The 24611-nt window shown below is 40.5% G+C and overlaps 1 protein-coding gene across 2 annotated transcripts in view; it reads right to left on the minus strand.

The window, feature by feature from the left end:
• Nucleotides 1-2741: 2741 nt before the first annotated feature.
• Nucleotides 2742-24611, minus strand: part of ANKMY2 (ankyrin repeat and MYND domain containing 2) — a 27773-nt gene continuing 5903 nt past the window's right edge. The window contains exons 2-10 of one of the 2 annotated variants that reach the window (XM_072412962.1): nt 22121-22185; nt 18896-19034; nt 15243-15341; nt 13641-13801; nt 13209-13423; nt 10657-10792; nt 9727-9855; nt 8695-8836; nt 2742-4746 (exon numbers count right to left, since the gene is read on the minus strand). In XM_072412962.1, the coding sequence (XP_072269063.1) occupies nt 4553-4746; nt 8695-8836; nt 9727-9855; nt 10657-10792; nt 13209-13423; nt 13641-13801; nt 15243-15341; nt 18896-19034; nt 22121-22185 (1280 nt within the window). In that variant the 3' untranslated portion in view covers nt 2742-4552. The other variant, XM_072412963.1, reaches the window with a different exon arrangement.

Genomic DNA, 24611 nt, shown 5'->3' on the forward strand with positions numbered 1-24611 from the left:
CAGAACGGTATATGTGTACAGGGGTCCAGACTCTCACTCAGGCATTGCTGCCCTTCCTAATCCTTTTTTTATGGGTAGTCTGGTGATCTGGGACCACCTGTGGCCAAATCAATAGGACAATTCAGAAATATTCCCACTGCAGGCTCCTTGCTGCCTCCTACACAGTATATTGTATGTATGGAAGTGGCTGTATTACCCTAATATATAGAAGGCTGAACCTGACCTTATGATTTATCGTACATCGAGGTAAAATAATTTACACCATATACATTCAGAAAGCAGAGCCACCAACCTTATATGTGGGAATCTTTCTGAAATATGTCCTCCAGGGAACAATAAATCAATCTGCTTTGGCATAGTGCAGAGAGTGCTGCATTATATTATTCCACTCCTTGGTTTTGTTACCTAGAATTTTTATTTCTTGTTAGCGTAACAAGAGCTGCAAAGGAGGGCAAGCGGTATTGGGGCTCTACTGATGCCTCTCTTATTGGAACCAAATATCCAACAAAGCTCATGTGGATATTATAGTCAGGTGTTCACAATCTTTTGTCATTTGCAACCCCTATTTAATGTACAGCGCTGCGTAATATGTTGGTGCTATATAAATTCTGTTTATTAATAAAAATTATAATAATAGTTTTAATACTCATGGGACCTGCTGTAGTGTAGTGAAGCCGTGGTGAGCCTGGTCATACATTCATTCATCTCCTGCTATTGCAAAAACACCTCCCAACCCACACGATTCATGCAGGAAATATGGCCGCCCCATCGCACGCACTACACAGAGACCAATCAGTATTGAATTCAGAAAAATAATTTATTAAATGGACAGTCAAAACAAGACACGGAACACAAAGGAAACAAAAAGAATCCAATATGTCTGGAAGCAGGCCGTGCCTAATGCCTGACACACATATGTATATTATTACCCCAAATATCAGGTAACTGGGAGATAAACACATTCTCAATTTCCTACAGTCTCTATGCCCACGTGGGTCAAGACATTTGCTTTTGTTTATCATCACTAATTGGAGCAATTTAAACCAGATTCTCCTCAGGATACGTCTACCTGGAGGTAACACGGGGAAAAAAATATTTGTACAGTACAAATCTGGACTTAATACAATGAAATGTTAGCTCTGGTTCTCGTATCCAGTAATTTACTTATGACTACTGGGCTCACACCCAAGAATCGTTTAATCAATATATAGGATTTCAAAAAGGTTTAAATGGAATCTGCAGAAAAAAATAGAAACACTCGTATGGAATTAAGTAATGTCATAATGGGTTTTCTGACCACCTACTGGTCTGTTGTATTGCAGTACAACCATAAAATGCATTGGTTGTATTTGGGATTCACAGTAGCGTGCTGGTTATTCCTTGTAGGAGAATACGGTGGTATTCTGGATAGTATTGGTTAATATTTTATCTGCAAATAGGAGTCCCATTTTTAAAAAATGCTTTTTTTGAGATGGGATGAGGTCACCTTAATCATATGCAAGTTGTAGCAGTGGCCATTCGGCTTTGAAAATCAAAGCTAACTGGCCATCGCTGCAGCTTACGTATGACCAGGCCTTGTAGAAGGTTCCTGTCATGCACAGGCTGCCGCTCTGCTCCTCTTCTCAGCCAGACTGAACCTAAGGCTATGTACACACGTGCAATAATTGTCATTCGAAAGGATCTTTCACAATACAATACAATACATACAGCATTATTCTGCTCTCTCTGCTGAGCTCTCTCCCCTTCACTTTCATTACGATCATTCCTCCTCTGTCAATCCGCCAGGACGAAGAGCACTGTACACACACCAGATTCTCATCAGATATCGGCCGAGGCGATTACCGGACGAGAATCATCTGACGTGTGTACGTAGTGATGATAGGATGTGCTCGGAAACAATGTTAGTGCACATACAAGAAATTTGCAGCAATGAGCATGCACAGGTGCAAGGCTGCAACAGATGCAGTTTGAGAGCTCACCCACAGAACGAGGAGGTATTGGGGGACCTATGACTTGGTCCTCCTATACCACAGCACGTTGGTGAAAATGAAAGCTGCAGGTGATGTCATCGTAAAAAGAAAAAAAAATAATTAAAGCTTAGTATAGTATATATTGGATATGAAACCTTTCCATACTGTTCTTAAAAGCAAGAATTCCATTTGATGGCACCTGCATAGTTCTAAGTATAGGGGGGAATTCTTCCCACTAATTACTATAAAAGAGACAATTTTTCTATTGATCCCAGAAGAATTGGTTTTCAGTAGGTGTTCCCTGAGACCTGGACATTTTTTAAAGGTTCCCTTGCGGCAGGGTTTCTCAACCAGGGTTCCTCCAGAGGTTCCTTAAGGAGCAATTTATGGCTCTCCGGTCAGGTAAGTGACACCAATGATGTTTTTGGCTATCTGTAAGGGTGATATTCTTCCAACTGACCACCACACTAATATACTGTGAGCTGTGGATATAGGAATTTTAGAAAGGGTTCCCTGAAAACCTTGAAAAAGTAAAGTATTTCATGGGTTCCTCCATGGTAAAAAGTTTGATAAAGGCTGCCCTGGGGTAAAAATAATGAGGAAGGCTGTTTTAAAGTCAGTGACAGCTGCATGAAACAGAAAATAGATCTCTTCAAACTCTTTTCACTCCCATATGATCCCTTCAGAATAGAATCTTCATAGCAAGCACTGGATCCTTCTGGACCAAACAACGGTCACTAGTAACGCCAATATATAAGTTTATAAAGCGAATTTGGAAATGATAGATTTTTATTGCAATAATAATACAAGATCCTCTAACAAATATTCATCATTTATACCTTTAATCTCTTTACAATCAAAGGTTCATTTATAAAACAAGGAATAACTTAATAAACATTAAAACATAAAACAAGGGCAGTGTGTAATAAGCAACAAGAATACCGGTCTGTTTTTTTTAATGACCAAGAAGACGGTTCTGACTGAAAGGGCCAATAAATCCAATTCACACCTATTTATCAGTAGCTGTACTTGTTAGCACAAACTAATTATTTCGTTTTCACATTTCTCCTGAGAAAACAGTAGCATGAAATCTAATTTCTAATTTCAGTCATTCTTCAGACACTTCTATGCCTGATGACATCCAATAGAACATTCAGGAAGATGGAACCTTATGGTGAAGCATTGAAGGAAATGAAAAAGATTCACTTTAAAGAGATTGTAAATTCAGGACAAAGTAACAGAATCCCTTGAAAGAATAACCCCCTCCATGTGCAGATATTTATCCTTACTGCGTTTCCTTGCTGCTCCGTTGTTAGAAGGCCATCCCGTTTTAAGCTCCAGGTCTGATGAGGTGGCACTTGACTGGGTGTCTATTGGGAGAAGGGGGCACATGCTTATCCTGTCAGAGGTGTTGGATCTTCAGCTGCCACCAATGGTACAGTGTAGGTTGTTGTAGCTGCCAATATTAAAAGTGAACCCCGGTTTTGTTAGCATTTGTTTACAACAAAATGAAGAATAGACTAGGAGTTTTAGATGGACTGGAAATGATCACCTCTCCCCCCACTATATAACCTATAGAAACCTTTCCTCCACTATTTAAAACAAAGTGTTCTCCAAGAAAGGTCAAACAATGACAGCTACCTCAAGCCGCCTTGAAGATCACTTTTACTTTGCAATGAAGGGCTGAACCTCAGGCATACGTCTTGCTCGTTAACCAAATCTCTATGCGTCGCATAAACCATTTTCAGCAGACAATGGCTATGGGACTGTGTTGGTAGAGCTTCTGTTGAGACCTCTTGAGGAAAGAAAAAAAAAAAAAAATAGAAAAAATAATTCTCTTTTGGACAAGAGAAGTTACCAAAAGCCACCTTGTGATGGCCACTCTTCGATAACAATTTTAAAAAATGGGTCTAATTTAAGAAAGCTCTTCCAAGGCTGGAAAGGATACAGTTTCATCAGTGAACCTGGGTGACCCAGCAAACCTGGAATAGATCTGGTTGAGGATTCAAAACATTTGCTAGCAAATGACTTTGAAGAAATCCATTCCAGGTTTGCTGGATAACCCAGCTTCCTTGTTGAAAGTGTATCCTCTCAAGCCTGGAAGAGCTTTAATAAAATCAGGCCCAATGTACTGGTCAGGTTCACTTGAAAGTTTGGCTTTGAAAAAAATTGATGCCTATAAGTTGAAAAATATCCTTTGATCTGTAATAATGTTCTCTGGTTCTCTCTCTCACAGCACTCTGGCCAGCAGGAAAGATTTCTCCATTGCAAAGCAAAGACAAACATTTTTTCTAGGAATTACATAAAGGGCCTATTTTTTCAAAACCAAACAAGATGTTTAATATTTCCATGCTGGTTGACCAGGTGCTATAACCCTGTGAATGGAATGTCTGAGCGCTTTTGGAATTTGGACCTTATGCATGTTGGTACGTGTGGCCCTAGAATAGATCCAGGTCCTTTCTTGGCCACCAACTGTTGTGGAAGCCTCATGGGCAGACCAGCCAGCCACACCGGGATTTGGAGTTCTGCAGAAGAGTTCCACAGCAGCCGATGCATTCACTTTGGATGTCTTGCAAGGTTTATTACTTCTCTGAGCTGTCAGATGTTTGTGACACATTGGGATCAGCAGAGGATTCTGATGTAGTTGCAGAGACGTCAACTTTTTCTGCTGCATCAGAGCTCTCCGAGGTCACTTGGTCTTCCGTTTCTTTGGGTTTTTCACTTTCTCCATCTGGGGTTTCTTCTATTGCCAAACCTGACTCATTGGCTTTCTCTTCTGGAACACAATACAATAATTTCATTTAAGAATATTATTAATATTATTTATACACACTTGCTATAATTGTATTATTATTACACAGTATTTATATAGCGCCAACATATTACACAGCGGTGTACAAAATCCATAGGCATGTCACTAGCTGTCCCTTAAAGGAGCTCACAATCTAATGTCCCTACCATAGTCATGTCATTAATACAGTCTAAGGGCAATTAGACTGTTTTTGTAGCTACATGTTTTTGAAATGTGGGAGGAAACCAGAGTACCCAGAGGTAACCCATGCAGACATGGTGATGCACCACATCCCTTCACTCATAACCTCGTCACACGCACAGCTCCAAGACTTTTCTAGAGCTGCCCCGATTCTGTAGAATGATCCTTCTCGTCCTATTCAGTTTGCTCCAACCTTCCGCTCATTTAAAAGAGCTCCTAAAACCCAACACTTTAACCTCACCTACCCGTCTTCTTCGCTCTTTTAAACCCTCACTCACTACTGCCCACCAATCCATATCCCCCTCCTATTGTGTGATACTTCCCCCACCCTCCTAGATTGTAAGCTCTTCGGGGCAGGGTCATCTCCTCCTCCTGTGTCACTGTCTGTATCTTTCTGTCATTTACAACCCCTATTTAATGTACAGCTTTGTGTAATATGTTGGCTTCATATGAATACTGTTTAATAATATTAATATTTTTAAATGTAGCAATACCAAAACCTCCATAAACCTAATGATGCTTCCATATTTTTCACATATCCATGAAATACTATAAGCCAACAGTAGAGGACTCTACGCATTTTGTGTTATATAATACTATTGCAGAATCACTTCATCAGGGGTAAATTAGAAAAAAATATTATAAAACAAACTCTGAACTGCAGTTTATTTTCTGCTTAGTATTGCTGAACAATAACTGCGCTTCTGTCAACAGCTGACCATCAAAAAAGCCGATTATGTAAAATTAAATATTTCTCCTTTTATGAGATAATCTACAAAGCCGTGCAGGTGATATATTACTAGAAATAGGATACAGAAAGAATGCAAAAATGGTAATGTCGCATGAAAATGTACTTTATTGTGGGAGATGGGGAAATATAAATGTACTTCTCCCTTCTAGCTAATCCTCCAATTACATTTTATAAAAACCTCTTTCCACCCACCTAATTCTGTGTTACCATAACATGCTAGTTCCAAGGGACAATCCTCACTTGGTACAGTGACTTTAACTCTGATTTTAGGACAAGGGGTGGCAACAAGACCAGCCATGGGTGAGCCTAGACTGCAGCTTTGGACAGGGTGGAAGGTGGATCTGTTATCTATCTTTACCTAATTAATAGACCTGTAATGTGTGCATGTCCTGGGTCACAGCTTTGCATGTGAAGGTCTGGCCTAATGTGCCCTAGAAGATACGAGTATCAGTTATTTAATATTTATCTCTAATTTACTCCTGAAGTGATTCTGCAAAGGGATCCTATACTGCGAAACGCGTGGAGTTCTCTACTATTGGTTATAGTATTTCATTGACATTTGAATATGGAAGTATACATAGGCATGCACAACCCAGTGTCAGCAGTGGCATCAAATGCCCTATTTGAGGGACAGCCTGACCCCATATCAATATTTACCAGTCTTCAGCAAGTTCCCTGTAAATTTTCCATTGACCCAGCTTTCTTGTATTATTTGCCTTTGGATCCTGCTCTGCTTATCCAAAGACCTTGCCTATGATTTGATACCTTGCTGCTTGTTCATTGCTGACTTTGGCCTGCTCTTTGGGATGGCCAGTGTTCAAACCAGAATTTTTTTAAGCTGGGTGGGAAGAAATAGTAGGCGGGTCGCAGTTCCTGTGTTGTCACCCAGCTCTTCAGTAACCAACCAAGATAGACGGCTTGTTACTGAAAAGTGCCGTGTGGTGCAGCCAGCTAAAAAGTGCTTCTATTGGCTTTATCAGCAGACCCTGCTGTCAAGAACCCCCTGCCAAGCCGGAGTTTTTCATGAAATACAGCTGGTGCTTCCATGGCCTCACCAATTGCTTGCCAAACACACCAGCCTGCATATCCTGCCAGTTCCTCCTGGTTGGCATAACCGGACCAAAGTTTTGCAACCAACAATCTAGAAACTAACTCGCCTTCCTCTTGTACTACCCGTCTCACTTTCAGGTCTGGAAACACCAAGAGGCTGCCTTTGTCATTTCCTTCACTTATCAGGCACAGATAGAATAGGTGGAAGGGATTCAGCATTTGCCCAGAGAATGCCTTTAAAATAAAACATTATGATAAAAAAACTTCAAATGCAATGAAATACCACACCGCTGCCTCCTCTTAATTTCAATTTACACAGAGCATAAAAAAAAACTTGCAACACATAGGCTAGAAAGGCTTCACAGAATGAGCACATTTGGATAGAACAGAGTGGCTTTTGTAGCAGAATCCCGAAGGACCATCCCCCTGCAGGTAACACAATTATAGCAAACGCTTTGCTGTTAAATGGAGAAAGTAACAATGAGTAGATGGCGGCTTGTTTCTATTCTCAGCTCTACAATAGGAGAACACAAAGCACTACAAAGCCTTTGCCGGCTTAACACACATCAGACAATTGTGTCCCCCCTTCTCTGCCTGGTGCTGGGAAATATCAATGCGTATCAGAAGTACAGAGAATTTCCCTTTATACCTGGTGTCACATCCTGCATGCTGATATTGCCAGATGGGGGGCCAGGACTGTCGCTGCTGTATTGGGGAGTTAGTGCAAACATTGTTACAGCATATTGTTAACAAATTTTATTTTTCCATTATTTATTTTTCATAATTTTTCCACCAGACTCCTTCAGCCAATTACTTTCTACGTGTACTTGTTAAAGCTTCAGCTACACATCATTGCTCAGGACCAGCTTGCTGATAATGATGGAAAATGCCTAGGCAAGGGATCGGTTTTATTGAAGCTCTCCAAGATGGGAGAAGATAGATTATCATGGGTGAACCTGCGTGACCCAGCAAACTTGGAATAGATTTCTTAAAACCCATTTGCTATTGTTTCATAAATGGTTTAGATTCTGAACCAGATCCATTCCAGGCTTGCTGGATCACCCTGGTTCAATACTATCAGCACTATATTACTATCACCTCTAAATCCCTAATTTTCAATTGTACTACTGCACACAAATGTGCACGCTGCAAAACTCAGTCAAGAGGTCTCAAAGACTGTGCAGATACTTCTATAAGCCATAGAAATGTTCCAACCTTACCCATTGAGGTTCTTTTAATTCTACTTTGGATAACAGTTGACTTCAACTTCAGATTTGATTTATGGTTAATTCAATAAAACAAATGCATACACTGCATAATTGATAGGAATAATTGGCTTGTTTATGGGCCACTCTAATCTGCCCTTAGAAGGTGAAATCTTATAACAGTGACATCTCCCTGATCTCTGCAGCACCGAAGCTTGCATCCATTTCTCAAATCTCACCCTACACTCAAGGGTGCAGAAGTGTCTCCGTACTTCCATGCCTGCCACTGGAAACGACCATGAAAGATGACGTTGGTGAAATGGCAGGGAGTCTCAGCATCCTGGGACTTCCCACAGCAATGACGTCATTACAGAATTATTATGTAATTTTGAGAACATTAAAGTGCACTGTATACGTCTTTTGTTTTGCATTTTAAAAAGTTCCGGAAGTCATGCTGATAACACACAATGCCTCCTGTGTATCAAGAGACATGAAAGTAGCTATTGATGCCATTATATGTACTTTGGAACTAGAAATGTGTATAATCAGTATGGCCTCAGGTAGCTGTCAGAGTAACAATTTCTTGTTCTTGGCTCGGTCACCCTTAAAAAACTATATGGGTAAAATAAAACTTCAGAGACAACACTACATTTATTATCACTTGAGACTTTTTCTGCCAAAATCCAGTAGAGATTGGCGATTACTGCACAGACCCAGCTCACTGACCTTTCTCCGCCAACTTTTCCTGCCTTTTCTTCTCTTTGGCAGCTTCCAGCTCCTGCTTCTCTCTCTTCTCCTTTAGCGTCTTGCAGACCTTTTTGTGTGTGAACCAATGCAACTTCTGGCAGTTCTGGTTACAATAAATCACCTGCAACACACAGCAATATTACAGATCCTTCACTTCTTTCTAGAATCCAGGCCACGCACATCATCCCTATAACCTAATCACCAGGTGGAAACAAACTGATTGAGCTCTATAGCCGACACTCCCAATCTTAAAGCTGAAGTTAATTCTGATTATATTATACATTATAATATATACAAGGCAAAACAAATTTAAAAGCCTTTAAAGTCCCATAAAGCTACCAAAAGTTTTTGTTTTTGTTTTCTTTGGGATGTAGCATATTCTGAAAGTGTCATGCTGGAGACCATCTCTAAAAAAGTTTGTTATCTATTATATTTTGCCTTCCCCTTTTTTTTATTTTTTTATTACAGATTTAATAGTCATTACTGTTGATAACTAACCATGTACAACCTCCCTTAAGGGCTACAACACATTTTTTAATACTATATAGTAGTTGAGTAGGGACATGATAAACCTGCTTTATCTGCTATGCATGTTCATACTTTCTATCCTGAAGGAAACTGTAAACCTGGGGGGGTAACCTAATATATTACATATAGCAGAAGCTTAATGGCTAAATCACAAGAGTGGTATGATTAGCACTTCCTCATTTGTGCCAAGGTCAGGACGCTACATGTAGGGTGTTACCCACAGCTGCCCATAGGGCATCAAGCTGGCTGTATAAATCTCAGGCCTGGAAGAATAGAAATTAAAATCATTTGGAAGTTCGAACATCTTACACCTATGTATTATGAGGATTAAATGAGGATATTCCTTAAACAAGTCTGTCCTCCAATAAGTTATTACTGTTTAAGCCACAGTGCTGATAATGCCAAAAGGAGTAGGACCACAGGACATAAACGGACCCGGTTAGTCCTTTATGACATTTGTGTTTGAACGTAAGAAGCACTCACCAGCTTGCACACAGAGCACCTCTTATCAGCTCCCTTCTCTCCACACGTCGTACAGAACTCTGCATCCACAAATCCAACCTGCCCGGTGATGGCCTGAGTGAGCACGGAAAATGCTGTTGGGTCAGAGCCCTGAAAGACAACCACAATGAAAATATCAATGTTACAAATCCAACAATGTCCACATGCTAAAGACATGCTGTAATTACTGCAGTACAATACAGATGTAGCTGCATTCTACCAATTGTCAATTTGCAGCAATGACTCAAATGCTTCTTTTTCCCGCTACTGAAACCTCACTGACTCCCTCTCTGGGAACTCTACAGCAAGAGTGTTTAAAATGCCTCAACTAATGTGATACATAGCTGAAAATAACAGTTCTTATGGGACTGACATCAGATCACAGACCTCTGGATTTGCTAACAAATTACTTTTAAGAAATCGATTCCAGGTTTGCTGGATCACCCAGCTTCACTGATGAAAGTGTATCCTCTCCAGCCTTGGAGAACTTTAGTAAATCAAGTCAAATGTAACAAGCTCTATTAACCAAACACATAGAGAACAATTCTGCCCATTTTAGCCTCAGGGTTTTTTAATCCCATGCATTATATGGTCTGGAAATTTCCACACGATGTGCAAATCAGGGATGGACTTGTACTTAAGATTCCTTTGCAGTTGCTGCTGATAACTATGACACAGCAGTGACTTGTAGCTGCTTAGATAAGCAATGTGTCACCTACAGCAGCCAATCTCTACCCAGCTACCATGATAACCGAGAGATCTGTACCCGCTACAAATTTGTTCATGTGACACAGCCTAAGTATTATCATTTTGGTATGATTCACAGGGCAGGCGAAATGCGTAGACCAAAATAAATCAACACCAATATGTTACAAAGGGCATCTGTTGCATCAATCAGAATACGGCTCTTACGATTTCCACTGGGGCAATACTTCGGACCAGCTGCTGCAGAAGAGTGGCCTCGCAAAATGGAAACTTCCTGATACTTTCTCGGATGAACTTTTCTTGGAAAACAGGAAAGCAATCACCATCCCGTCCTTTCAATAAACTGAGGAAAAAAAAAAAAAGTTTTATGTTCATACCTGAGAATTGACAAGTAATTTCAATTTGTGAGAGCCGCCCCAGTTTTTAGCATTCCCCACCCCAACTTATCTTTTATAGAAAATAACAGGACTTTTAAGACATGATTATATATATATATATATATATATATATATACACACACACATACATACATATACATACATACATACATACACACACAAACACACACACATACATACATATATGCACTTTCTTCAATTTATGAATTGAAAAGTTTGTATTGAATCTTGTGTGAATTCATATTGACCGTTATGACTTATTGATGTGACATAATCTATAAAATCGTTATTGTCCATAAGATGGATATTTGTATCTAGCACTGATAGCTGAACTCTATTTAGATATATACCCTTACAAGCCCCATAAAGCAATGAGGGCTCATGGTCAAGGATGTTAAAATACAACACCCTCCTGTGTGCTTTTTGTATATGTCAAACATTATAATATATTTAGTGATTTGCCAAAAAAAAACCCTGCTCTTTTCTTCTTTGCCTCTTTTGCTTCCAGGTTTTTGTACAATTTGCAATAAGGGGTTGGCACCATCAACTTTAAAAATATAATAAGGGCACATAGTACCTATCCTACTATTTCCATATATAAAAGGAGTATTTTGAATACAATCTATTTAAGTAATGGGAATTATATTATTTATTAATTGGATGATTCAGGTTTAGGATGTATATGTGCACATTGATTGGCTCTCATCGGTCATCCAGTTATACCCACAGACATCTTTTGAGAGAACATTTGATTTGTTGAAGTTATTATGCAAGTAGTTCTATTTTTACAATTAAGATTGGGTATAGAAAATGTGTGTAATGTAATTGTACTGTATTGTATGTTTTTAGATCCCAAAATATGTTTCTGATGAGATAGTATGTACGTCCGCAAAACGCGTTGAACAGTTGATTGATTGTGATTTCTCCAGAAAGTATGTGCATTTATTTATCATTGTTCTTGCAACATTTTTATCTTTGTAAAATAAATATTGGCTTTAAATAATTATGAATTGAAAATCAATTGTTAATAGTACATTTTTTTTCTATTTGTTTCTGTTTGTTATCTTTCCTGGACGCCTGACTACTCATTTCATTACTTCAGAATCACAAATTTTGCAGTAGGGAATTGACAACTCCCAGCCATAACACTTCTCTTCAAAAGTTGAATCTATATCCCTGTCCTGGGATCCAGTCCTTAGTTCAGCATTGCTGTCCCTAAAGAGAACCTTTTGCAAAGTGATTGTCAGTACTCACAGTCCTTTACCAAGGTGCATACCAAATGCCAGTGTTTTGGGGACACCACAGCTCACTTTACCAAGATCTTTGTGTTTGGTCCAATAAATAGACAAATAATAGGTCTAATAAAAGACTAATCTTTGGAGCAAAATGATTACATTTGCTTTGCAAGGCTCAAAATGTTAGCACTCTGACCTTTGAAGCACTAGGTCCCAGGTTTGAATCCCGACCAGAACACTATCTGCATGGAGTTTGCAGGTTCTCACCAAATTTGCGTGGGTTTCCTCTGGGTACTCCCGTTTCCTCCCACATTCCAAAAACATGCAGTTAGGTTAATTGACTTCCCCCCCAAATTGACCTTTGACTGTATCAATGACATATGGCTATGGTAGGGACATGACTTTGGACAGCGCTGCGTAGTATGTTGACGCTATATAAATACTGTGTAATACTAACAATAGGGCTGACATGGTGCCACTGTTGTCATGCACCACCTATCACTGGCATGTGCAGGGCAATATCATGCAGTTTAAAGAAGCGTACCTATACTCAGAATTTTCACTTTACATAAAGGGGTAGGGTAAAAATTCTGTTTTTTTTTTTTAGGTGCAAAAACTTAATGCAAAAAAAAAAAAAAAAAAAAAAAAGCACCTCCCCCTTAATTATCGGCTGCCTAGGCGGTTGAGAATAACTGGGAGTGCAAAGCCTCCCGGATTACCTACGTCAGGCATGCTGGAAGGCTCTTGGGCGCTCCTTCCATGCATGCCTGAGCATAAGGCATGCGCAGCGAGATTGGCAAACCTTGTTTTCATCCTACGTCACCCGATCTCGTGCCTGGTTCGGGTGACGTAGGAAGAACCAGGAAGAGAAGACGAAGATGGCGGCGCCTGGAGCAGCGGCGCAAATGTAGGGATGGCGCGGGACAAGATGCGGGACACCCCCAGAGTGATCGGTCTGCCCTGCGGGATTGAAGGTAAGTGTGTTTTTGGTTTTTTTTGAGTATAGTTCATCTTTAATTTGATGATGATTTTTATGATTTGTCATAAAATACCTGCGTCAGCACTTTCATTGGTCCCCTTGTGATAAGCAGACTGTAAGCTGCATCCTTTATCATTAGCCTCTTACTTTTTAATCAAAGTATCCAGCTTGTCTTCCCCCTCCTGCAGGAAAGTGGCACATTTCTGAAATATGCAGCTGATGTAATGCATCTTCATGGCGAGGACCTCATTCATATCCTTCTGCTTCATGCACTTCTCACAGATCAGATCCAGCACCATGCTGCACTTCTTCAGCGCTTCCTGATCCAACAGCAGCGGGTTCTCCTTAATCAGGAAAATGATCTGGAAAGAAAGAAAAGATAGCTTTGATTATGCAGATTAACCTATCAATCTCTTCCAGCTCATTAGGGTTCAAATCAACTTTAAAGCTCCGGCAATCATAGCTCCCCTTTGTAGGGTTTTAAGGGGCCCGGACTGACAGATTTGGTGCAGAAACATCAGATTTATATGACAACATAAAAACGAAATGATCTCAATGTAAGACGCGGATGAGAGCTACCTTCAAAGGATGGAGGTTGGTCGTTGTAATAATCTTGTGTAATGGCCCCGCTAGTTTCACCGGTAACTTTGCTTCTTTGCTGAGTCCTTGAGGCTTGGTATAATAATCTAGTTTCTCGCGTGGGAAGAAATTGTTAATGACCGTGACGCAGTCGTGCTGACCTGGATGATAAAGCAGAAACAAACTGTAAAACTGACAAATACAAGACAAAGGAGCACATAAGGTAGTGGGTACAGCTTCTACTATTCAAGGGGCATTCTGTTGGATGCTTTTTTTTTAATATAATTTTTGGGAAATGACAATGATCGCCATCATTTTCATGTGGAGAGATTATATCCTACACATATGCAGATGACTAAAAAGGTCAATATAAGAGCGTTTGACTTCAGTCAACAATATCAGTCCTTAGCCTTGGCTATCTTGGAGAATATTGCAGTAAAAAATGGCAGAACTTGGCCACAAGGTCCAGAATCTCATTAAACAATAAGAGGGGTTAAAAAAAGACCTAAGTCTATAAAGTTCAACCACTAAGGAAATAAACATATGCCAGACATAAATCCTATGGATATAGTTGATCCAGAAGAAGGAAAAAAACCCTGGTACAATTTGCTTCAACAGGGTAAAAAATTCCTTCCTGATTCCATGAGGCAATCGGATGTTCCCTGGATCAGCAGTCTCTGTTATCTTTACTTTAAAGCCTTAATCCCCAGTTATATTCTGTGCTTCTAGAAACCATCCAGCTTTTTCCTAAAGCAATCTATAAAATATGCCGAAACTTCTTGAGGGAGCCGATTCCACATCTTCACAGACCTTACAGCAAAGAATCCCTTCCTTATCCGGAGATTAAACTTCTATTCGTCCAGGGGCAAAGAGCGCCCCCTTGTGCTTTGTAATGATCTTAAAGTGAATAATTGCTAAGAGAGTTCTCTATATGGACCATTTATATATTTATACAGGGTGATCATATCCCCCCTTATATGTCTCTTCTCAAGGGAGAATAGATTCAGTTCAGCTAATCACTCTCTGTAATGGTGGAGAAAATGTATGAATTGCCCTATCGTATTACAAAATATTTGTTTGTCCTTTCTTAAATCTCCCTTTAATAAGCTGAATCAACAGGGCACTTTGGGAAAGAGCCTTGGCAAGAACAAACATAATTCTACATGTAGAGGAGCATGTGACTCGCACTGGTGCTTGGGGGGGGGATCACATGGGGAAGGGGGCTAACCCCTCACACTTGTGCAAGCTCTACTGGCTCTCCCTATCCTCTTCCAGTGGAAGAACAAAGGGCCAGCTGAGTAAAAGGAACGGTGTGTATAAGTTGCTGGAGTGGGCAGAATTATTTACATTACTTTGCTCAGCTTCTGATTTTGTACCAAAAAAAACCTCAGGTGTCAGATGCATCCAGAATCCGCTCCTTGGGGGTGTGTCATCAAGCTGTCATAGGGTTATAGGGGAATGCTGCAGGGGGGGGGGGGGGGGTTCTGGGTGAGGTGTGTGCTTAGTTGGTGCAAGGCTGTAAAAGACTAAATTCCACAAAGGAAAGATTTAACCCTTTCAACCCCCTTTGTGTTCCAAAAGATAAATCATTTCCTGTTTTACCTACAAAAGCTGCCATCTGCGCCGCAGTCCTCCCCACGGAGTTGACAGCATCGGTATCAGCTCCGGCCTCCAGCATCATCCACACAATGTCTTTCTTTCCTGCAAAGACAAACAGGACGGACAGGGGCACGTTAACACAATGAAAAGTGATAATTGATGTCCTCCTTGCAGGGTGGCTGTGTTGATGGCAATTTGCAAGGTGCGAGGCACAGTTGGCAATCATTCATTATCTCACTCCCTTCTCCATTTGTGGAGCAACAAAAGCCTGTTACTCAGAGGTGAAACTGACCTGAGATGGCTTTACACTGTTCTACAGAAAAGCAACACTCCATGATAAGTCGTGGCTCGAAAACCTGCAATGTTAGGAGGATTAAATTGCACCTATTACACTGGAATGGCTTCTAAAAATGGGTAAAGAGTGGACAAAAAGGAAACAATTTAAGAGATGTTCCAAAGTGCTTACAGTACCTTTCATCAATAACTACATGCTTCAGTAATGGTGGTCAAATTACTGATATAGGGGGCGCTAAAAGCAGAGCCTGACATCACTTGAAAGAGGGGGGGAGGGGGGGTTGGCTACAGACAGGATGGCCGATGGGCTGCAGACATACTATGAGAGAAACTTAAAAGTCTACAACTCCTGCCCACTACTCAACAGTTGCTGATGGCTACTGTAAATAAACAGGAAGACATGGAATAAACAATACCTTTTATTTTTGTACCTAGAATGCATTTAGGGTTTCAAAAATAAAATTTCTGCAATTCATTTAGGCACCAAGGAAGAATGTCAGCCAAGAACAAAAAAATCAACAGCCCAATAAACAGGTTTTGCTGCAATTTTTATATTTAATCCAGAAATATCCCCTGCAATACTTTTTCCTGTCACTAGATGTCCTCGGTCTCTCGCCAAGCAATGTTCAATTTACTTCTTCTAAGCCCAGGCTTTTTGCAAGGAAGGAGGGGTCTGTTGAAGGAAATGGACTCATCCTGAAGCAGTCACATTTGTTATGACGTTCAGACAGACATTGCAAATAAATAAGAAAACATTTTCTTAGAACAAATATGTATGCAAGCATTAAAAATACCTAAAATGTTCCATAAAAAAAAAGAAATAGGGAAGCAAAGCTATTCAAAATAATAAGTTTTATAATGCAAGAAGCAAAGATTAGTATATGCAAAGAAAGGACACAAGGCTTTGCAATTGTTCCATTTTTGCAATAGAAAGGTATCAATAGGAGAATAGTCGTCAGGTAAAATACTGAATTCTTTTAACAGCTCATAAAGCCTAATGAACTGATGCTTGCCTCTCTACCTATCCCTGAGTGAGCACCTTGCTATTATGAGAATTTCTGGCAATGCACAGGGGACACAACCTATAGCAGGAGGTGGGAGGGAGGAATGCTCTGCAGATCGGCCTGCTGGCTGTATATATATATAAAAAACTAAAAATATGCCTTGAAACGCCTTCCAGTGTAAGGCTCATTATAGCTTATTGTCCTCCGCTCCTTAAATGCATTCTGGAACAATGTGACATTTAAAGCAAAGTGCTCTGACTAATCAGATATAAATGGGAGTTGAAGTTAAAAGCAAACCTCTGCAGATAATTCTGGATTGTTGCTATGAGATTGGAGGGGTTACACAGCTAATGGTAGATATGTATAGCTGATCTCACATGGCATCCATCTGTTTTTCTTGCTGGATGCAGGCATAAGCAGGGGATGCCCGGCAAAAAAAACTGTGAACATGCAGGTAAGGTAATTTTAAGAGTCATCACCTATCCCTTCTGCAAAAAAGAACATACCTGCTCACTTTTTTTACTTTTAAAATTCAGTTCTTTTATAAAAGTGCAGTGTTGCTGCATGAAGCTCTGCAGTACATTGGCTAGGTCTCAAGATGCCATGAAGAATGAATGGGGATGCCCGGCACTAGCAGAGGATGCCCGGCACTGGGAGGGGATGCCCGGCAGGTGATGTCCGGCACCGGCACTGGAAACCCAGTACCCTCACGGAATGCTCAATATTAGTCATGTTTATGTAGAAGCCACCCACTGCCTATCTTAAAAAGGAACAACAGTGATTTTCTATCTCATCCAACTGATTGACAGTGACTACTTGCACGAGACTGAAAGGTTCTATACTCCAGCCCGCAAGGTTCAGAATCTGCACATCTTTAGTATTTCTCTAACAGACAGCAATACGTTTAGAAGGGTTTGGTTTCAAAAATTACTTTTTTTTTTTTTTTTTAATCAATTTCGGTCTGTATGTCGCCTTCTAAGACTGGAGTGGAGCACAAATAAATATGCATGATGTGCTTTTAAAGCAGAACTATAATTTAAAAATAAAAAATGCAAACAGGGATTTTTTTTATTGAAGGGACAGGAGATGTTTCTTTCTGCCTATTCGCAATCCCCTGGTAAACTAGATTGCTTGGCCAGGCCAATCAAAATGGCATAGGGAAAACTGGGTGAATATGCCAGCGCCCAAGGAGGTGCAGAGAGAGGGGAGTATAAATTAAAAACTGTTAACATGCAGGTAAGTTTATTTTAATGCAGAAGAGTCACCATCTATCTCTTCTGCAGAACATTCCTGCTCAATTTTTTTACTTTTAAAATTCAGTTCCTCTATAAAAGTGCAGTGTGTTGTCGCATAAAGCTCTGCAGTACATTGCAAGTTGACTTTAGGATGCCACGAAGAATGAATGGCACTCCAGCACACCAATGCATGTCTTGTGCACTGCGTCAATGCAACATTATAATAAAAAAAATGCCCCCTGCCTAATTAAAAGGTGTCAGAAAACCTTTATGACTGTATATGTTTAATATATTATTTCACAACTCCCGTCTTCTAATAACAGACCATGAAGGCATTAGAACGGCAGTGGGAATCAATGACCAAAAACTGCAATAAAAAAAATCCCTGTATTTGATTAAGTCTCGTGGACTGATTTTGGATATCTGTAAGGTCTTGGTAGATCTAAAGCTTTAAAGACCCAAATTATGTATAGACCCTTTAAATTTGTCACTTGAAATGATTTTAGAGAATTGTTCCCATTGATATATAGATAAATTTATTTTGTACATCCAGCACTGCACTGTTCTGGGTGGACTGGAAAAGATGCAGCGGGAGCCCCTGGCACCTCCCTTCTTCATAGAACAGTACTGCCTGAACAAAGCCTATAGGAAACAATAGTATCTATTAGTGATCCCTTGCTAAGCAGTAAAGCCGCCTTGGGCATGCAAGTTGCTCCTGCCATGCTTTTATTTCAGGAGCCTGAATAAAATTCAATGCCAGGGAGCAGTGCACTGAATGAAGCCAAGCAGCTGCATACAGATCCAGACTCAAATATTTCTAATTTAAAGAATTTAAAAGTAAACCTAAGTTTTGTCCCCAGGGATCTTAGTGTTTTTTGCATATACTGTAGTTAAATCAATAAAATGAATGTACTGTTTTAATGCATGAATGCCCTAATGCAAAGCAAATATTAGGAAAATTCTATTTTTTCAGCACCCAGAATATATAAATATTCCATATATGTATATAACATACAAAATACCCTGCAAGAAGCAAAAACCCCACATAGAAATGAATGCAAGTTTGGAATCTGATGACAGAAGTGTAAGCAGACCAGGAGAGATCACCTGCAGCTCTGATTACCTGACAGACAGCCGAACATCAGGGCAGTGTATCCGTGCTCATGTTCATTACAGTTCACGTCGGCTCCATGCTGCAGGAGTAATTTACACATATCCGCCCTCCCCTTATAGGCAGAGTGCATCAATGGGGTCATTCCATGCTGGGAAAAAAAAAACATCCAGTTATTACTTTATTCTTCTAGAGTTTAATTTTTTTTCTTCAGCACTTCATCTCAGTCCCTGACCTCCTATTTCTTGCCATATGGAGTCCCAGCTATGGAGAAAAGAAAGCAGCTCTGGGAGCAATACCTTCATTCCTCAGCTGTCCCCCAAATGACTTTTCCATCTTTTTTAGGGTGAATGATTATTATCAATATTACACGGTATTTATATAGTGCCGACATATTATGCATCGCTGTACAAAGTCCAAAGTCATGGCACTAGCTATTCTACTCACAAGTCCCTACCATAGTCATATGTCATTATTACAGTCCAAGGGCAATTTTGGAGGAGGAAGCCAATTAACCTAACTGCACGGTTTGGGAATGCGGGAGGGAATCAGAGTACCCGGAGGAAACCCACACATATACAGGGATAACCTACAAAACATGCAGATAGTGTCTTGGCCGAGATTTGAACCTGGGACCCAGCGCTGCAAAGGCCAGAGTGCTAATCACTGAGCCACTGAATTCCTGAAAACTTTCAAGCACAGAAAGTAGACAGCTTACAGGAGTCTTTAGTTTGGGCCAACGTCCCATAACCTGTTGCAGATCCAGAGATGCCATAGGGTTCAACCATGTAACTTTATGCTATGGATGGTGTTTGCTAATAAAGAGACCCTGCCATCCGAGTATTTGTTTGACCCAATATCTGTATACACATCCAAAAGCCCCGAGACTGCTGGCCTGCTACTGGATATTATGGCAGCAGACTCACGGAGCTGACAATTAATGGTGCTCTATTGTATTCCCCCTTCGCTCCTCCTCCATGGCATCTACATAAAAAGGAGGCAAGGGGTTAAGGAGCTGGGTCAGCAAATAAGATATGGAGTGATCATATGGAGGTGCAAAGCGTGCTGCGGCATGAGGAGCCCCCACAATCAGTTCTGCACAAAGCCCCACTGCTGGCTATGAATTGTAGGGGATGAGGGGGCTGAGCGGGGGATCTGACTCCTCCTGCAGCAGTCAAATAAAAATTTATAGTAAAGAATAAGATTTTAAAATATTTGATTTTCTTTGCCTTCACTTTTATAGGTTGCAGACAGGGTCTCCTGAAGATTAATTTCATGCTAAATCTCAAGCACTGCCGTTAGGTTCCTTCAATATGCCGTCTCTTTTATTATCCTTTTGTAGCATTTCATCAAATATATAAAAAAGGATTCATTCTCTTTCTTCTCCACTGCATTTTATCTCAATAAAGCACTCTCAATCCATTGTACGTACGAAAGACGAAGAGAGCGAACCTTCCCCCTGCCAACACAGCAAGCCCAGAGCGTTCTGTGCTTTCCGATCCAAGACACGCTGCTATAAGCCGGGTAAATTGAGGGACTTATTGTTCACAAAATTGCTGGGCAGTTGGTGTAAACTCCTCGTTACTTACTATCTCAGAGTTGTCATGGGAACACGAATCCAATGACAAGTGCGTGTGGCAACATTGTAACAAAAAATCCTTCTGAATTCCAATTAAACCTGGAATGGTTACATTTCTATATGAACACCATAGACCCCGGGGCCAAATCTGGCCCCCAACGTCCTTTTTTTTGTCCCCCAAAAGAATCCTAAATATGAACTGCAGCTGGCCCGCCGCTGCATTGAAATAACGCCGACACTACAATTCCCAGCATCACTCGCGTCTATAGACCAGCGGGCTCTCTGCCCATGTGTGGCCCTGCATTAGACGCATGTAATGCCGGGAATTTTAGTAGCGGCAGTATTGCAATGAAGAGGGAGTTTCAGCGGCAAGCCACTTATAAGATTTAGCTCCGCATTGGCCGCCTCTGGCATTTCCAGTACTCCCCCTCAGATGTACTTTTCCTTGCTACTCCATGGCATGGACTTGAATGATTGGATTTTCATAGAAGAATATTGGTATTATTATTGTTAGCCTGTGCAAAAAGGTTACCATTGAAATTTAACTCAGAAGGCTACAAATAGAAAAAGAGGCATACATTTTTTTTTTTTAAATAAAATTAAAAAAAACATTTTTAATGCCTCTTTCTCTATTAAAAGCTTCCAGATTAAATGTGAAGCAAAATCTCCATATTAAATTCCATATGAAAAGGGTTTATATCTAATGAGAAGGAAAAGTCCTCAATTTTTTCAATAAATTTCAAGGTTGGCCCGCCATTTTGGCCCTATGTGTATTTGAGTTTTGACACCCCAGCCATAGACCAAGGGAGACAGCAATATTCACCTATTCCCCAAAATGCACACATGAGCTATACAAGATTTCATTGCTGCTTTGGGTCATTGGCATATTATATGTCATAGATGATATTAGAATTCCCCAGCTATAGACAAACTGTCGGATAATAAAACTTGCAAAGAGAAGTTTAGAAAAGTTTCAGGGAAAAGTGGCTGTTGACATTTTGCAAACTTTGCTGCATTAAAATGGCAATAAAATAGACAAACAGCATCCATTGTATGCCAGGAATAAAGCCACGAACGTCAGATGATTCTCATCTGATAATCACCTGATATTTAATGAGAATCTGGTGTGTGTACAGCGCTTATCTACGGTTCCAACGGCCGTCCTGGCAGATCCATGGTTGATGAACGATCGTAATGAAAGTGAAGGGGAGAAAGCACAGCGGGGTGCCGCTCCATCTTTCTCCCCCCCTCCCCTCTCCATAGAGCAGAATGGTACTGTATGTGCAGGACTCATTCACGCATGGTGCAGTCTTTTGTTGTAAAAGATCCTTCCCAATGATTATTATTGCACGTGTGTACCCAGCCTAAGCCCAAAAGTTCACCCCACAACTTAAAGAGAACCAGTCATCAATGGGAATTATATTAATGCTAACTCTTGGCAACTTGCTGCTTTTACTACAGTATATTCGTGTCATCTAGAACTTAATGCTTTACCTGGGGTTTAATGTTCAGACCAGCGAGGAAGTTGTGGAAGAATAGGAGTATTGCAACAAGAGCTGCATTTTAAGCCATACAGGACTAAAACTTTTTTACAATACAAAAAAGGGAGGCGCTTAAAAATATTTATGGGGTCCATCCAGAACAGAAGATCCCCCTACCTCATCCAAGCAGTTCACCCGAACTTCTTTACTTCCCAGAAGTTGTGCGGCATCCTGAACATTGCCTATTGGAGCAAAAGACAAAGAAGTAATCAGAAGTTATCCAAAAAAAAAAAAACAACAAATTAAAAGACAAGAATGGAGACATCGACATTTACCAATGCAGGAAATCTTCTATGTAATAGCCTACAGCAACCAATCAGGATCACAAGGAGGAATCTAATGGATTGCAGCATTTCAGAATACCAAAAAAGATGATAGGAACTTACAATGAATTCATTAAAAATAGGAAGAGATTGGATCTTTTGGCTTAGAATTTTTGTGAAGAGCATGATATTGCACACATAGGTGCATTGGTTAATTTGCATATTGTGATTTTTTTTATATCTACTTAACAGTTTTTTTTTTTTATCCAAGTCTGTCCATCATATTCTTTACTAGCACCACTTCTGTGTAGGTTCTCTGGTGGGTCGGGCACCAACCCATTGCCCCTTTGTAACACCATAATGATGTGCAAACTTTTGGGGCTACTTGTTCTCAAGTTTGTATGTATTGCTTTTAATACCACCAAACACAGAGGGCCTGATTTTTTAAAGATCTACAAGGCTGAAAAAGATACACTTTCATCAGTTAAGCCGGGTGATCCAGCACACCTGGAATGGATCTGGTAACAAATAGTGAATGATGTTGAATAAATCCATTCCAGGTTTGCTGGATCACCCAGCTTCACAGATGAAATTATATCTTTTTCAGCTTTGGAGAGCTTTATTAAATCAGGCCCAGTGAAGGGATAACAGACACCATTCATATTGCCCCTACAGTCGTTAGATGCTTGAGGGGTAGTGATTGCTAGAAATGCCTATCAGTAGACCAAGACTTTCTCTGGTTCCTGGCTAATCTACCACAATTATATATTTCTAGTGATTCCCCAGAACAGTGAGAGATAAACGGCAGCTGCCATCAATCGACAACAACATCACACTTCTCGTATCTACAAATCCATGGCCCAGCAGCCTTTTGCAGAAATTTCTAGGTCAGCCAGGAAGATGATTATCCAAGCTACTTCCAGGGAGCCCCCAGCACGCCTGGGTGCCAGGGGTAATCTAGTATTATCTTGCCTTATGGGCTGAAGAAGGAAGTCCGTAATGAGTCCCAAGATACTGCAGTGCTCAAGCGGAACCCAAGCCTTGGAGGATGCAGGAAAAATGAATCAGGATTATAAAAAATCAAAAGCAATATGGAATGGTTAAAAAACTTACATAAATATTTATCTTCGGAATAAAAAAGTTAAAATATTTCCCTTACAAACCCAACTTTCAAAATATTTCCCTTACAAACTTCCAACTTGCAACAAGGGTGACAACACTGGGAATGCCAAGAACCTAATATCTTTTATTTTTATTAAACAGGATTTATATAGCGCCAACATATTACACAGTGCTGTACATTAAATAGGGGTTGCATATGACAGACAGATACTGACAGTGACACAGGGGGAGGCGAGGACCCTGCCCCGAAGAGCTTACAATCTATATCTTATACTGTGAAAGGGTGCTAGATTCAAGAATCACAGCTTTTCTAGAATTCCATGGGATGGCCACCAATTTTGCGTACAAGATGCAGATGTAAATCTACATAATTGTGAATTTATTCGATGGAAGGAGGGAGGATATGAGAATCCAAGGTCCACAGTGTTTTCATTTATAGATTTGTCACCAGCTGGATGCTTTTTATTTTTAGTAGCAAATTCCACAATGGGCAGCATATGATCAGTAGAGATGATGAGGCCAGTGCTCGTCAGGATTTTTTTTGAGCCGCCAGGGAAGAAATTGTAGGCGGGTGGCAGCCCCTGTATTGTTACCCAACTCTTCAGTAGCCACATAAAAACAGCCGGGTGCTCACTGAAAAGTGCCGAGTGGTGCGCCCAGCTAAAAGGGGCTGGAGAGAACACTGGAGACCATCAGGTGTGCTGCCACCAGCATTCAGAAATCTGATGTCTCCTATACTACTAGTGGGATATTTAGTCAAGCAAACATCTGGGAATCCTGACCATGTCTGTATGCTTTATATGTTGGTTTACAACACAAAGTTTTTTTTTTTTACACAGCCTCTTAATGGATGGCTGACAGATTTCTGAAACTCAATTTGGATAGAACAGAACTCATCATCTTTCCCCCCACATTCCTCATCACCCCCTGACATATTCCTAACTGGTATAACACTGTTATTCTTCTCTCCCCTTCAGCATGATATCTTGGTGTCACCTTTGGTTCTACCCTCTCAACTACCCCCCATATTCAGAACATTTCCAGGTCCTGTAATTTTCACCAGCGCAACATCTCCAAAATCCACCCCTACCTGTCCCCTGAGACCACCAAACTCCTTGTACATGCACTTATAATCTCTCGTCTGGACTACTGTAACCTCCTCCTCTCTGGTATTCCACTAACCCGACTCTCTCCTCTACAATCTATTATGAATGCTGCAGCCA

Source organism: Pyxicephalus adspersus, chromosome 5, assembly GCF_032062135.1.
Source record: "Pyxicephalus adspersus chromosome 5, UCB_Pads_2.0, whole genome shotgun sequence".
Classification (NCBI taxonomy): Eukaryota; Metazoa; Chordata; class Amphibia; order Anura; family Pyxicephalidae; genus Pyxicephalus; species Pyxicephalus adspersus.